The sequence below is a fragment of the Myxine glutinosa genome, chromosome 3 (genome assembly GCF_964187855.1).
Source record: "Myxine glutinosa chromosome 3, kmMyxGlut1.1, whole genome shotgun sequence".
Classification (NCBI taxonomy): domain Eukaryota; kingdom Metazoa; phylum Chordata; class Myxini; order Myxiniformes; family Myxinidae; genus Myxine; species Myxine glutinosa.
Window position 1 is genome coordinate 29521799 of NC_136263.1, and position 13608 is coordinate 29535406.

General features: G+C 45.1%; 1 protein-coding gene across 1 annotated transcript in view; it reads right to left on the minus strand.

The window, feature by feature from the left end:
• LOC144888176 (uncharacterized) overlaps positions 1–13608 on the minus strand; it is a 79756-nt gene that overhangs the window by 50118 nt on the left and 16030 nt on the right. Inside the window, exons 3-5 of the mRNA XM_078773555.1 lie at positions 4913–5083; positions 2832–3071; positions 998–1135 (exon numbers count right to left, since the gene is read on the minus strand). Coding sequence (XP_078629681.1) covers positions 998–1135; positions 2832–3071; positions 4913–5083 — 549 coding nt within the window. The remainder of the gene's footprint in view (positions 1–997; positions 1136–2831; positions 3072–4912; positions 5084–13608) is intronic.

Consider the following 13608-nt stretch of genomic DNA (forward strand, 5'->3'; position numbering starts at 1 on the left):
ATTGAATCGAATCTTCCTTGTCACACACCCAATCTGTCCACCAGGTTTCGTCCAAATCCGTCCACAACTTTTTGAGATATCGTGCTATATGCCGGTTTTGGCCCTATCTCCCAATGGTGAAGAATCACTTTAAAAAATTCTACTAGCCGGATCCTAATCCGGATCTTCACCAAAAATCTAATAATTTCGTCCGTGTCACATACACTACACCTCTCTGCCAAATTTCATCCGAACCTGTCCACAACTTTGAGATATCTTGTTCACAGACAGACAGACAGGGGTGATAACATAACCTCCATCCACCTTTGGTGGCGGGGGTAATTAAGTAATAATCGCATATTGCACGACGACACGATCATTCAAATTGCAACGCAGGACAAACCAAAACCAGGCATTTTGGAAATGCCATTCTAACTCACAATCACTTTTTCCATACAACATGATAAACCAATCAACACTAACAATAAAGGAAGTTGATGATCAATGATAGCAAGTGGGACGAATGAAATGAGCACAACCTCCCCATGTGATAAATCGATACACGACAACCTTTACAATCGGTTCAAACGAGTGCAAGAATTCAAAATGGATGTCAAAGAAAGCACCGAGACGATTCGTGTAATCCACAGTGTACAAAACAAAAGTTCCATTGAACATGTGATCTGTAATTGCCTGGAAGATTATAAAAACAAGACTCCGAGCAACTAGGCTACTGAGTGAAAATGCAATCTCCTTCCTGCTGCTGTTCCAGGAATTTTGTCAGTGCAAAAACCAGTAAGATCACTTTTTGGCACCAGCTTGGCAACAGCTGCAATGAGAAGTGATCTATAACAAATTCCTTGGCATAACTAAACAGGAAATGCTACCTTGTATACGCAAAGGAACCAGGAGATGCCAGCAGCCTGCTGGTGAGCACTATTTCGAGTTAAACTTGAATGTCCATTCCTATATTGACATTTGCCACCAAACACTGAGAATGAGGGTAGAAGGGGCATACCTGCAATAGATGCCAAGCGACAGTAAAACTCGGAAGGCCCAGCCACAACGGTAACGAGCACGGCGCAGCTCTCATGCAGTGGAAGATGCGAATACTCCCATTTCTTGGTGTAATCATCGGCCACAATGCTTGGGGTGGCTGGGGATACATTAATGGGTAAGCCATGTCAGGATGTGCACACGTATGTGCAAATGAGGAAAGGTATTTATTTGGGAATACCGTATATACCAGTGTATAAGACGCACCCGTGTATAGTACGCACCCCCAACGTCCACCCTCAAAAAAAAAAAAAAATCATTCATTTTCAGATTACAGTGGCGTGAATCTATGCATTTGTACGCAAACTTTGCAGCACAAAATGAACATTTTGAAAGGAAAAAAATATATATATATTTAGCTATATGTAGTCAATATTCTGTTACACACGCGTCAGTGTCCAGATGTGCATGCAATCGCAGGAGCTTCTTTGCTTCATAGAAGAAAGGAGAGAGTAGAGAGATTAGTAAAACATTCTTTATTGTGCATGCGGCGTCGTACCGACAGATTATGGCGTTCCATAAATCTATAGGCCCACGATGTGGGGGCCATGAAGGCTACGAGGTCTCCGTCCAAAGCGAAGCTCCTTGCCTTCAGCCTGAGAGCAAGTGGAGAGATGGCGTGACCCTCTGCCCTCTTCTCCCGAACCCAGGCGATGACACGCTCCTCCAGCTGAAGCAACTTCGCCGATTTTCCCCTGTTCGCCTTCTTCTTCCTCGGCATATCCTCTATGGAAGCCTTTGTTATTGGCCAGCGCCAGATGACAGACTCATTCACGCCATGCTTCCTCCCAGCTTCTCGGTTCCCAAACTCTTCTGCAGACTGGCAGACGGAGAGTTTGAACGCTGAAGTGTATGACCACCTTGACATCTTGATCTTCTCTTCTCTGGAACCGGATAGAATGTATGAAGACGTTTCAGTCCAAGCTGACGTTTACGGTAATCTGCCCTATAATTTCGGATTGCTACGCAATTGCAGTAGTAAAAGAAAAGACCTTCAAAATAAAAGACCGACGTGGCTTTTCAGAGCGGGAAAAGCCGTTCTATTCACATTCCGGAAGCGGCGTTGCTTTGAGCGGCAAATCCATAGAAAGCACATAATGGTACAAACCCGCTTGCCATCCGGAGCGAATGAGCAGCAATGGCAGCACTGCATGTCGGCGCAATTGTGCATGACGCAACGGGGAAAACATGCAACCAAGATCGCTTTTCGTAAATGTATTGGAAAATTGACTTGTTTTGAAGCCGAGTTTTTTTTTACCCCGTGTATAGTACACGCACCCCCAACTTTTGAATTTTTTTCCGATAAAAAGTGCGTCTTATACACCGGTACATACGGTATGAGATTGAAGAATGTCAAGCAAAGTGAGGAAGCTCGGGGAGAAAAGGTGTGGTTTTTAACAATATAGGGTGACATTGATGGTTAAAATTCAACCATTGTTGCGTATGTAGTATGTATACGACTCCTATTCGGTGAAAGCATTGCGTTGTTTCCATGGAGCAAGTTTATTTTACCGTTCTCATCTGTGCCAATAAAATGGGTATGAAGCAGGATTTACCCACAACTGGCATGTTTTAATAATTTTACGAGTTTTTGGGGAATGAAAGGTTTTACAAGAATTTATAGGTCACATCGGTGTTGCAAAAACATTTGTACAGCACCTAGGGTCTTTAGATACAAAGCAAAGAATACCAGGGTTTACATTTTTATTTCTCTCCAAGGGTTCAACAAGCTGATGTATTGATTGGAATGTACGTTGCAAACCGAGCAATATCCAGTTCAAAATAAATTCACTTACTGTGCTCTGATTCTGCCACCTCGATCGATAGTTTGGCAACTCCAGCATCGACAAGACGTTGCGCTAAGCTTCCTGGAATATCACTTCTTTCATCTGGATCGGGACTCAATATTAGCTCTACAACCAGTGCTCCTGACTCGGTTTCACCGATCACCTTTGCTTTCATCGTGCGATTCCAGACGATCTGCTTGAACGTCATCTGAGCGTCACTGCCCCAAGACTCGTGCACGGGTTTGACACCTGAAAGAGATTCACAAAAACAACGAAAATGTTGGCCTGCCTACATTACGATAGCCTGGTGTGGGCTTAACTGTCAGGGTGCTGGCTTGGGATCCGAGGATCCCAAGTTCAAATTCGATCGTTGAATTACCGCCAGGGGGGTTGACTCAGCTTGTCATCCTTCCGAGGTAGGCAAATTGAGTACTAGCTTGCTGGGTTGAATGTGCCGGTGTGTGCCCCGGTTTAGAATAGGTACACCGTATCCCTGCGTGTCGAAAGAGGCGACTAAAGGGGTTGGCGTCAGGAAGAGCATCCAGCCATAAAAAAAAAACCATTGCCTCAAAAAGGAAACCATGATGATTGGCATGGAGCCCGCAAGGCTAACCCCCTCCATAGCAGGTAAAATGGCCTTAAAAGGGATTATTTTTTTTTGCCAACATTACGATGTAGGTTATCCCCCCTCCCCCCCTCCCATCCCTCCCACCCCCCTTGCCCTTCCATCCCTCACCCTCCCCCCTCTTTTCTCCTCTCCCCCTCCCCTCCCCCCCTCTTCTCCCCTCCCCCCGTTCCCCTCCCCTCCCCTCCCCCACCCGGCAATGCCGGGTACTTCTGCTAGTATTCCATAATCCTTGCAATAATTCACATGACGGTGTGTGTGTGTTTGTTTGTTTGTCATGCTACTCCTCCAGTTTTGGGCCAATTACTCCCAGACTTGCTGCACAGGATCAGCATGACACCAATTAATGAATACGGGTGTTTTCATCTTTGTCGGTGTTCCTGGTGGTGGGGGTATGGGGTGGAAGGTGGAGGGGTGGGGGAGAAACGGGGACCCAAATTATCTATGTAAATGTCTATCGTGTAGCACCGCCTCCAGGTGGTCCCCACCTATCAGTATTCCTGTATTCCTGTATTCCTGTCCCCACGTTTTCCAGTGCAGTGAGGTGTTTTGAATTATAAGCAGTAGACATGTTTTTGTTTCATGCAAGTAACTCAGGTTTTTTTTTTTCCAGGAGCGATTGAAGGAGCAACCTGTTGCCTATACACCATCAAATAAAGGTGTGTGGCAGAATAACGTGTTGCATGCTTGGAACATTATCACCAAAAGGGTGGGACCTCTGCTCGTAGTAACAACAAGGGGCAATTTTGAATTGCAGAACACTACAAAAGCTCGTACTTTATATAAGAGTTGTAGAATGAAAGAAATCAGCAATGCCATTAAATAATGGAAATCATTCATCTTGTATTTTGATTTTTCATACTCTTTACAGAGCGTCGGTGCTGCGAAGCAGTTTCTTGGCTGGGGTTATACTGTGTGATTTGCCATTGCCTTCCCATGGTTGTTTGTCCATGCTCTATCATTTTAAATGCTGAGCGTCATTCAAGCAAGGAGGCAATACGTACCATTTTGTAAGTCTTTGGTATGACTTGGATGCACTGGTCTTCAAGAGCAAGACTAGTTTCTTCAATCAGAGGAATAAACCAACTTTGATTCGGATTCGGTACGCATGCACAGAAATGCTTTGTTGGTAGTTTCCTCAGTCATTTTGAAAACTAATCATTCATCCATGCTATTACAATACCACGTATAGTTGCGTGCCAAGCTCACATACACATAAAACAAAGAAAATGATACACAAAACCACATTTTGATTTAACGAATATATGGAAACATTTCATCTTTCAAAGGACACAAGATTCATCATTCAGGTGGGGGAAATATAAATTGGCTAGGCCTTGTGTGCACAAACAAATACGGCAAAACACCTGCACAAACTACACAGCAGCGAAAACGATGGCGTCAGATCATAGTGATCACTGTCAAACACATTTACTCTGCGTTGTTCATGTGAAAATGTGCTCACCTGCCAAAGAGCAGCAGAAGGCTTTAAAAGATAAGTGTAAAAATTCAACTTTAGAAGGTCGTAAGCGTGACACCGACAAGATCTCAGATGTTCCAAAATCGACATAGGAAACACATGCAGTGTTTCCTTGCATCAACCCCAGCACATGAGCTCGGTACCACGTGTCGTCCTCTGCAATGACAGTTATCATCACTATCACGAAAGGTCAATATATATATATATATACACAACAACAACATGCATTTTAAGGCCATTTTCCCTGCTAGAGCGGGGGTTAGCCTTGCGGTCCCCATGACAATCTTCTCCATCTTGCCCTATTTTTTGGCATCTCTCCATATATATATATATATATATATATATATATATATATATATATATATATATATATATATATATATATATATATATATATATATATACAGTGGAACCTCGACTTACGAGTGCCCCAACTTACGAGTTTTTCGAGATACGAGCCGTCACTCTGGCAGTTTATTGCTTTGAGATGCGAGCCGAGATCCGAGTTACGAGCTTTCGCCACCCGGTCACGTGGTTATCTTGCCGTGCACGTACAGTATCTCCGGCGCAAAACGGCTCTCTCAGGGTCAAACTCGGTATCGTTTTGAGCGCACGGTTCAGACCTTCAAGAAAAAGTTTATTTTGTAAAAATCGAGCCACGCGTTCAAAAGATATGACTGGTTTTGTTCGCCGGCACGTCGGCGCTCGAATCGGCTCGCGGTAAAATCCAACACGTCCATTGTCGGGTCCGTCTGAACCAACCACGGGGCCTAGAAGGCTGGGACTGGTCTCAAAAGTTAGGTCTGGATCATATCTCGAAACGCTGGAAGCTGCACCTCTCTGTGATAATCTTGTGGACCATGACAAGAGATCGTGCGACACGTGGTTATCTTGCCGTGCACGTACAGTATCTCTGTCGTAGTATAGCGCTGCATTTTAGTTTTCGCATTTCGGTTATTTTGAGTTTACGCAAAACGGCTCTCTCAGGGTCAAACTCGGTATCGTTTTGAGCGCACGGTTCAGCCCTTCAAGAAAACGTTTATTTTGTAAATATCGAGCCACGCGTTCAAAAGATATGACTGGTTTTGTTCGCCGGCACGTCGGTGCTCGAATCGGCTCGCGGTAAAATCCAACACGTCCTTTGTCGGGTCCGTCTGAGACAACCACCGGGCCTAGAACGCTGGGACCGGTCTCGTTGGATAGGCCTGGATCAGATCTCGAAACGCTGGAAGCTGCACCTCTCTGTGATAATCTTGTGGACCATGACAAGAGATCGTGCGACACGTGGTTATCTTGCCGTGCAAGTACAGTATCTCTGCCGTCAACTTGTTCAGAGTGCCGGCGATAGCTCGCCTTCTCTTTGTGGAAAACACGGTGAGATCCTTAACATCCAACAACTAATGGGACGCAAACGGGGCGCCCAGTTTAGCGGTACACACATTGATGAATCACCCTGCCTGTGATTCACCCATGACAGGTTATAGCTGGGTCGGGATTCAAACCAGGCTGGACAGTTTAGACTTTAGAGTCAAGTGTGCGTACCTCCAGTCCAGGCCATCCTGCCAGCTTGTATGCTGGCATACAGGTGAAATATAAAGCGCGAGATATTTTTATATATACTGTATATTTAAAAAAAAATTGGTGTGGTTTTTGGCGGGCTGGAACGGATTAATAGCATTTCAATGCATTTCAATGGGGAAATTTGATTTGAGATACGAGCAATTTGAGTTACGAGCTCGGTCACGGAACGGATTAAACTCGTAAGTCAAGGTTCCACTGTATATATATATATATATATACATACATACATACATACATATATATATATATATATATATATACATAAATATACATATATAGTATCTGTAATCTGGTTATATATATATATATATATATAATATATATATTATATATATATATATATATATATATATATATATATATAATATATATATATATAATCTATATATTATATATATATATATATATATATATATATAATATATATATATATATATGAATATATATATAATATATATATATATAATCTATATATATATATATATAATATATATATATATATATCACACATAATTATGATGGAGCAAACGTACATGGTTATTATGGATGTACAGCACCTTCAGAAAGTATTCACACCCTTTGACTTTTTCACATTTTGTTATAGCCTGAATTTAAAATGGATTAAGTTGACTTTTTTTGTCACAGATCAACACGTAATAACCCACACTGTCAGAGTGGAATATTCATTTTAGAATTATTTTATAAGGTAATTAAAGTAAAACACAGACCTTCGTAGAAGTGCCTTTGGCAGCAATTGCAGCCTCGAGTCTTCTTGGGTATGTCTATAGCAGCTTTGCCCCTCTAGATTTGGGGAGTTTCTCCCATTCTTTCTCACAGATTTGCTCAAGCTTTGCAAAGTTGGATGGGGAGTGTCAATGAACAGCAATCCTCAAGTCTTTCCATAGATTCTCAATGGGATTCAAGTCTGGCCTTTGGCTGGGCCACTCAAAGACTTTCACATTCTTGTTCTGAAGCCATTCCAGTGCTGCTTTGGCTGTATGCTTGGGGTCATTGTCCTGTTGGAGCATTCATCTTCGCTGCAGTCTACGGTCTTTTGCACTCTGAAGTCGGTCCTCCTCAAGGATTTGTCTGTACTTTGCTCCATTCATTGTTCCCTCTAGCCTTTCAAGTCTCCCAGTTCCTGTTGCTGAAAAGCATCCCCATAGCATGATGCTGCCACCAACATGTTTCATTGTCAGGATGGTGTTAGATGGGTGATTAGCTGTGCTCGGTTTCTGCTACAGAGTTTCTGCACTCGGTTAGTGCTTTGCATTCAGGCCAAAGAGATCAATTTTCGTTTCATCAGAACACAGAATATTTTGCCTCATGTTCTCAATCTTCCACGTGCCTTTTTGCAAACTCCAGGCTTGCCATCACATGCCTTTTTCTCAGGAGTGGCTTCCTTCTGGCCACTCTCCCATAAAGCCTAGATTTGTGAAGTGCTGCAGAGATTGTTGTCCTTCTGGCAATTTCTTCCATCTCAGCGAAGGAACTCTGTAGTTCTATCAGAGTGGTCAATGGGTTTTCAGAGTACCTTCTTGCCCAGTTGCTGAGTTTGTCAGATGGTCAGCTCGAGGAAGAGTCTGGCTTGTTCCATATTCTTCCCATTTCCTCATGATGGAGCTCACTGTGCTCTTGGGAACTTTCAAATCGAGAAATTGTTTTGTACCATTCACCAGATCTAAGCCTCCACACAATTCTCTCTAGGCGTTCTAACTACAGACAGTTCCTTGGACTGTTTTGGTGGAGTTTCTGCTCTGATACGCACTGTCAAGTGTGGGACCTTACATGGGAAGGTATATTTTGTTTTAAATCATGTCTATTCACTTGCATTGGCCACAGGTGGACTCCCATCAAGTTGTGGAGACATGTCAATGATGATCAAAGGAAAGTGGATGCACATGAGCTCAATTTGGAGGGTCATAGCAAAGGGGTTGAATACTTATTGTCTCAAGACATTTCAGCTTTTCATTTTTAATAAATTTGTAATAATTTCTTTTTTAAATCCACTTTGAAAATATGGGGGTTTTATGTGTAGATCAGTAACAAAAAAGCAATTTTATCAATTTTAAATTCAAGCTGTTACACAACAAAATGTGAAAAAAGTCAAGGGGTGTGAATACTTTCTGTGACCAAACAAACTTTCTGTATATTTGACCAAATTGCAGTCTTCTTCAAATATATAGAAAACCAAACAAAACATGGTCCATAAAATCGTAATTATGGTGAAGCTGTGTGACTATATATCTATTAATTAAGTAATGTTTAAACGGCGGTTGCATTCTGTCTATTAATTTTGTACTGTTGGAATATACCCTTCGACACTTGAGATGGCTGAGACCCCTGAGACCTTTGAAGACCCTTACTCCTCAGTCACATTTGCTCTACGGCTAGGATACGGCGGCCGTACCCCCCCTAAATTGACAGAAACGTGCGGCGGCCGCAGAGTTTCTCAGGTGGCCTCAGGGTGGCCCTAGGGCGTATGGCTATCTTTTACAGGCCGTAGAGGTCGCCGTGGAATTATAGCACGGAGTTATAACTTTTTTCATTTCTAGGTTGGCCGTAGCAATTCGACAAGCCGTAGCCATGACAATTGTAAGTGCTGTTATACATATGAAAAAGAACTGGTATATATACCCACTCGTTACCGTCCTTCTGGCCGCACGTTCGCCTTAGGGCCCCCCTGCGGTCGCCTTGCGGGCACCTTGAGGCTACCTTGCGTCTGCCTTGAAAATTCTATGGCCGACACCCTAAGGTCACCGTGCGACATCAAATCAAAGACCGTACGGCACCCCCACGTTTTCGGTCTCCACAATTTCTAAATACCCCGTGCGGCTACCCGAAAAATAAAAACAAATGTGACTGCTACATTGTGTGACCGTGGAAATACTGCGGCCGCCCTATAATTGCTAGTGGCCGTAGATTTTTTAGACCCTACGGCTGCCGAGCCAAATGTAACTGAAGCATTAAAGTCCCCCAAAGCCCTTATGACCACCAAGACGACAAAAACCCCAAAAGACCCCGAAAACCCAAAAGACCCCACAGACCCATAATACCCCCCAAAAAATAAAAATACCCCGAAGACCCAAAATACCCAGAAAACCAAAAAATACCCAGAAAACCAAAAAACACCCAAAATACCAAAAAGGCCCGAGGACACAAACGACCGACCCCACAGACCGACAAATGCCCCACAGACCGACAAATGCCCCACAGACCGACAAATGCCCGAAAGACCCAAAACACTCCGAGGACCCAAAACACTCCGAGGACCCAAAACACTCCGAGGACCCAAAACACTCCGAGGACCCAAAACACTCCGAGGACCCAAAACACTCCGAGGACCCAAAACACTCCGAGGACCCAAAACACTCCGAGGACCCAAAACACTCCGAGGACCCAAAACACTCCGAGGACCCAAAACACTCCGAGGACCCAAAACACTCCGAGGACCCAAAACACTCCGAGGACCCAAAACACTCCGAGGACCCAAAACACTCCGAGTACCCAAAACACTCCGAGTACCCAAAACACTCCGAGGACCCAAAACACTCCGAGGACCCAAAACACTCCGAGGACCCAAAACACTCCGAGGACCCAAAACACTCCGAGGACCCAAAACACTCCGAGGACCCAAAACACTCCGAGGACCCAAAACACTCCGAGGACCCAAAACACTCCGAGGACCCAAAACACTCCGAGGACCCAAAACACTCCGAGGACCCAAAACACTCCGAGGACCCAAAACACTCCGAGGACCCAAAAAGGCCCGAGGATCCCAAAAAGGCCCGAGGACCCAAAACACTCCGAGGACCCAAAACACTCCGAGGACCCAAAACACTCCGAGGACCCAAAAAGGCCCGAGGATCCCAAAAAGGCCCGAGGACCCAAAACACTCCGAGGACCCAAAACACTCCGAGGACCCAAAACACTCCGAGGACCCAAAACACTCCGAGGACCCAAAACACTCCGAGGACCCAAAACACTCCGAGGACCCAAAACACTCCGAGGACCCAAAACACTCCGAGGACCCAAAACACTCCGAGGACCCAAAACACTCCGAGGACCCAAAACACTCCGAGGACCCAAAACACTCCGAGGACCCAAAACACTCCGAGGACCCAAAACACTCCGAGGACCCAAAACACTCCGAGGACCCAAAACACTCCGAGGACCCAAAACACTCCGAGGACCCAAAACACTCCGAGGACCCAAAACACTCCGAGGACCCAAAAAACTCCGAGGACCCAAAACACTGTTACGGATTCGTCACTTCCGTTGTGGTGGTTTGCATCCACTGTAAATATTTCTGATTCCATGTACTATTATTGTGTTCAAAAGGTTTATTGTTCATGAACTGTTTTCAAAAGGCAAAAAGGTTAATGTTAAAAGAAACAGGAAACCGGATCGGGAACCGGACGACGAAGAGGAAGAAGTGGAGAAGAGGGCGGAGCGAGTGAGTCGGACAAGAAAGCCGAGTTGCGCCGAGTTCTGAAGCAAACGTTGGCGAGCAAGAGTCACTAGCGAACTTTAGGGTTTCCGGGAAAGGGATTCCTGTGACCGAGTTGTCATCGCTGTTACCGATCAACCTGCGTGTCAGGTTTTTGGCGGTGGATTCCGAGGAGAATTATTGCCGGGCCGTTACGTCTCAAGAGCGGATCGTCGGCCATTTTGACTCACGCAGGACTTGTGCTTCGCTCACGGTTTTGTCTCTTTTCGACCATATTCACCGCATTCAGACGTCGACTGGGGCGTGTGTGTGACGTGGCTTTTTGAAAGTTAATTCGTCCATACCCGAGGGTGTGATCTCTCAGTCGCCTGAAGGGCGCCTTTGGGTTTCCCAGTCGCCTTGAGGGCGCCGTTGTACAGCTTTGGGCTGTGTGACTGTATTTGCCATCCGCACGGGATTCTGGTCTCGATTGGACATCGTTCTGTCGACCACTGGAGCGAAGCAACTTTGGGCTTGAAGCCGGGAATAAGAGACATTGGGGATGTTCGTGTTTCACTCACTTGGAGCACAGTGAGTTCTATATTACAAAACTGATGGTACCATCATAGGACATATTGATTGTACTATTGAATACTATTATTGTTGTACTGTAATTATTCTGTGATCTCAATACAATATTTGTTTGTGAGTAACAATTGGGGAGGCTTCTCCTTTGATCTTTGACACACAGAATAACACATTTTTCTGCCGTGACCCCTCTCGGGGCTCGGAGGTACACCGTGACCAGGGGGTCGGGGAGGAGCACGTAACAACTCAGGGGACCCAAAACACTCCGAGGACCCAAAATAACATGCATTTTAAGGCAATTTTCCCTGCGAGAGCGGGGGTTAGCCTTGTGGTCCCCATGACAATCTTTTCCATTTTGCCCTATTTTCTGCATCTCTCCTTGTTGACCCCCTTGCCCGCATTTCTTCTCTCCACCATCTTTAGCCAAGTCTTTCTCGGTCTTCCCCGTCCTCTACTTCCTTCTACATTCATTTCCATCACTCTTCTCAACCAGTCACTTTCATCCTTCCACAACACATGACCAAACCATCTCAACCTGTTCCTCTTCACAGCATCAATCACAGGCTCAATTCCCATCATCTTTCGCAATTCATCATTTGTCTTGCTCTCTCTCAACGATACTCCGCACATCCATCGAACCATTCGCATTTCCACCCTTTCCACCCTTCGTTGCTGCTCTACGTTCATTACCCATGTCTCGCTCCCATAAATCATAACACTTCTCACACATGCAGCATACACCTTTCTCTTCAGCTTCAACGACACTCCCCTCCTCACCAGCACAACACTCAGTTCCCGAAACGTCTTCCATGCGCATCTCACTCCAGCAACTGTTGCCGAGTCTGATCCACCTTCTTCATTCAGCATGTCTCCGAGGTAGCAAAATGTTTTCACACCTTCCAGCTTCGCGCCGTCTCCAAGATCCAACTGAACATTTCCTCCATCTGCAGCTCCCTCTGTGCACACCTTACATTTGAATGTAGCTGCCACACTGGTTAATGACCCTCTCAGACCACTACATTTTTGATGAACCCACTCAGCGCACATTGTACATTGAATGGAGTTCACTCCGACACCCTTCCTGCACACAGCACAGGGCCACTTCCCAGTTCTTTCCACCTTACCACATGCTTTACCACTTGCCATCACCTTCGTCTTTCCTATATTCACCTTCAGACCATTTGTCTCCATACATTCCTTCCACTTGTTCATCTTTTCCTTCAGTCCATCCATACTTTCCGCAATCAACACCAGATCATCTGCATACAACAACTCCCACGGTAAACCCTCCTTTACGTTCTGAGCCAGCACCTCCATCACAGCTACAAATAGTAGTGGACTTAGTACCGACCCCTGATGCACTCCCACCTTCACCTCAAACTCACCACTGTCCCCGTCCTTCGTCCTTACAGCTCCGCGCGCTCTTTTGTACATTGCCATCACTACTCTGATCAACCATTCCTCCACTCCTAACTTCCTCAATGCCCATGTCAATACTTCGCGTGGAACCCTATCGAATGCTTTCTTCAGATCAACAACCCCAAGAAACAACTTCTTCCTCTTCTCCATGTACTTCTCCTGGAACTGCCTCACAATAAAGAGCGTGTCTGTCGTTCCTCTTCCTGGCATAAATCCAAACTGCATTTCGTCGATCTTCACCTTCTTCCTTATCCTCCTCTCCATCACCCTTTCCAATACCTTCATTCCATGCTCCAATAACTTTATCGCTCGGTACGAGCCAAACTCCAAAGGGTCACCTTTCGCCTTGTGTAGAGGGACGAGGGTACTCAGTTCCCAATCCACTGGAATGCGGCCTTCTTTCACCACCAGATTACAGATCTCTGTCACTCTCTTCACACCCCCAATTCCTGATGCCTTCAACATATCTCCCACAACTCCTGTCGGCCCTCCCGCTTTTCTACTCTTCATTGCTTTTATCGCTTCCTCAACTTCCTTCTCAGTTATCTTCTCTGCCGGTCCTAAAACTGGGTTCCTCTCCATGTTGCCATCCCATTCATTCTCTGTATTCAACAGCATTTCCATATATCTTTTCCATCTTCCTTTAATTCCATCTGGGTCCACA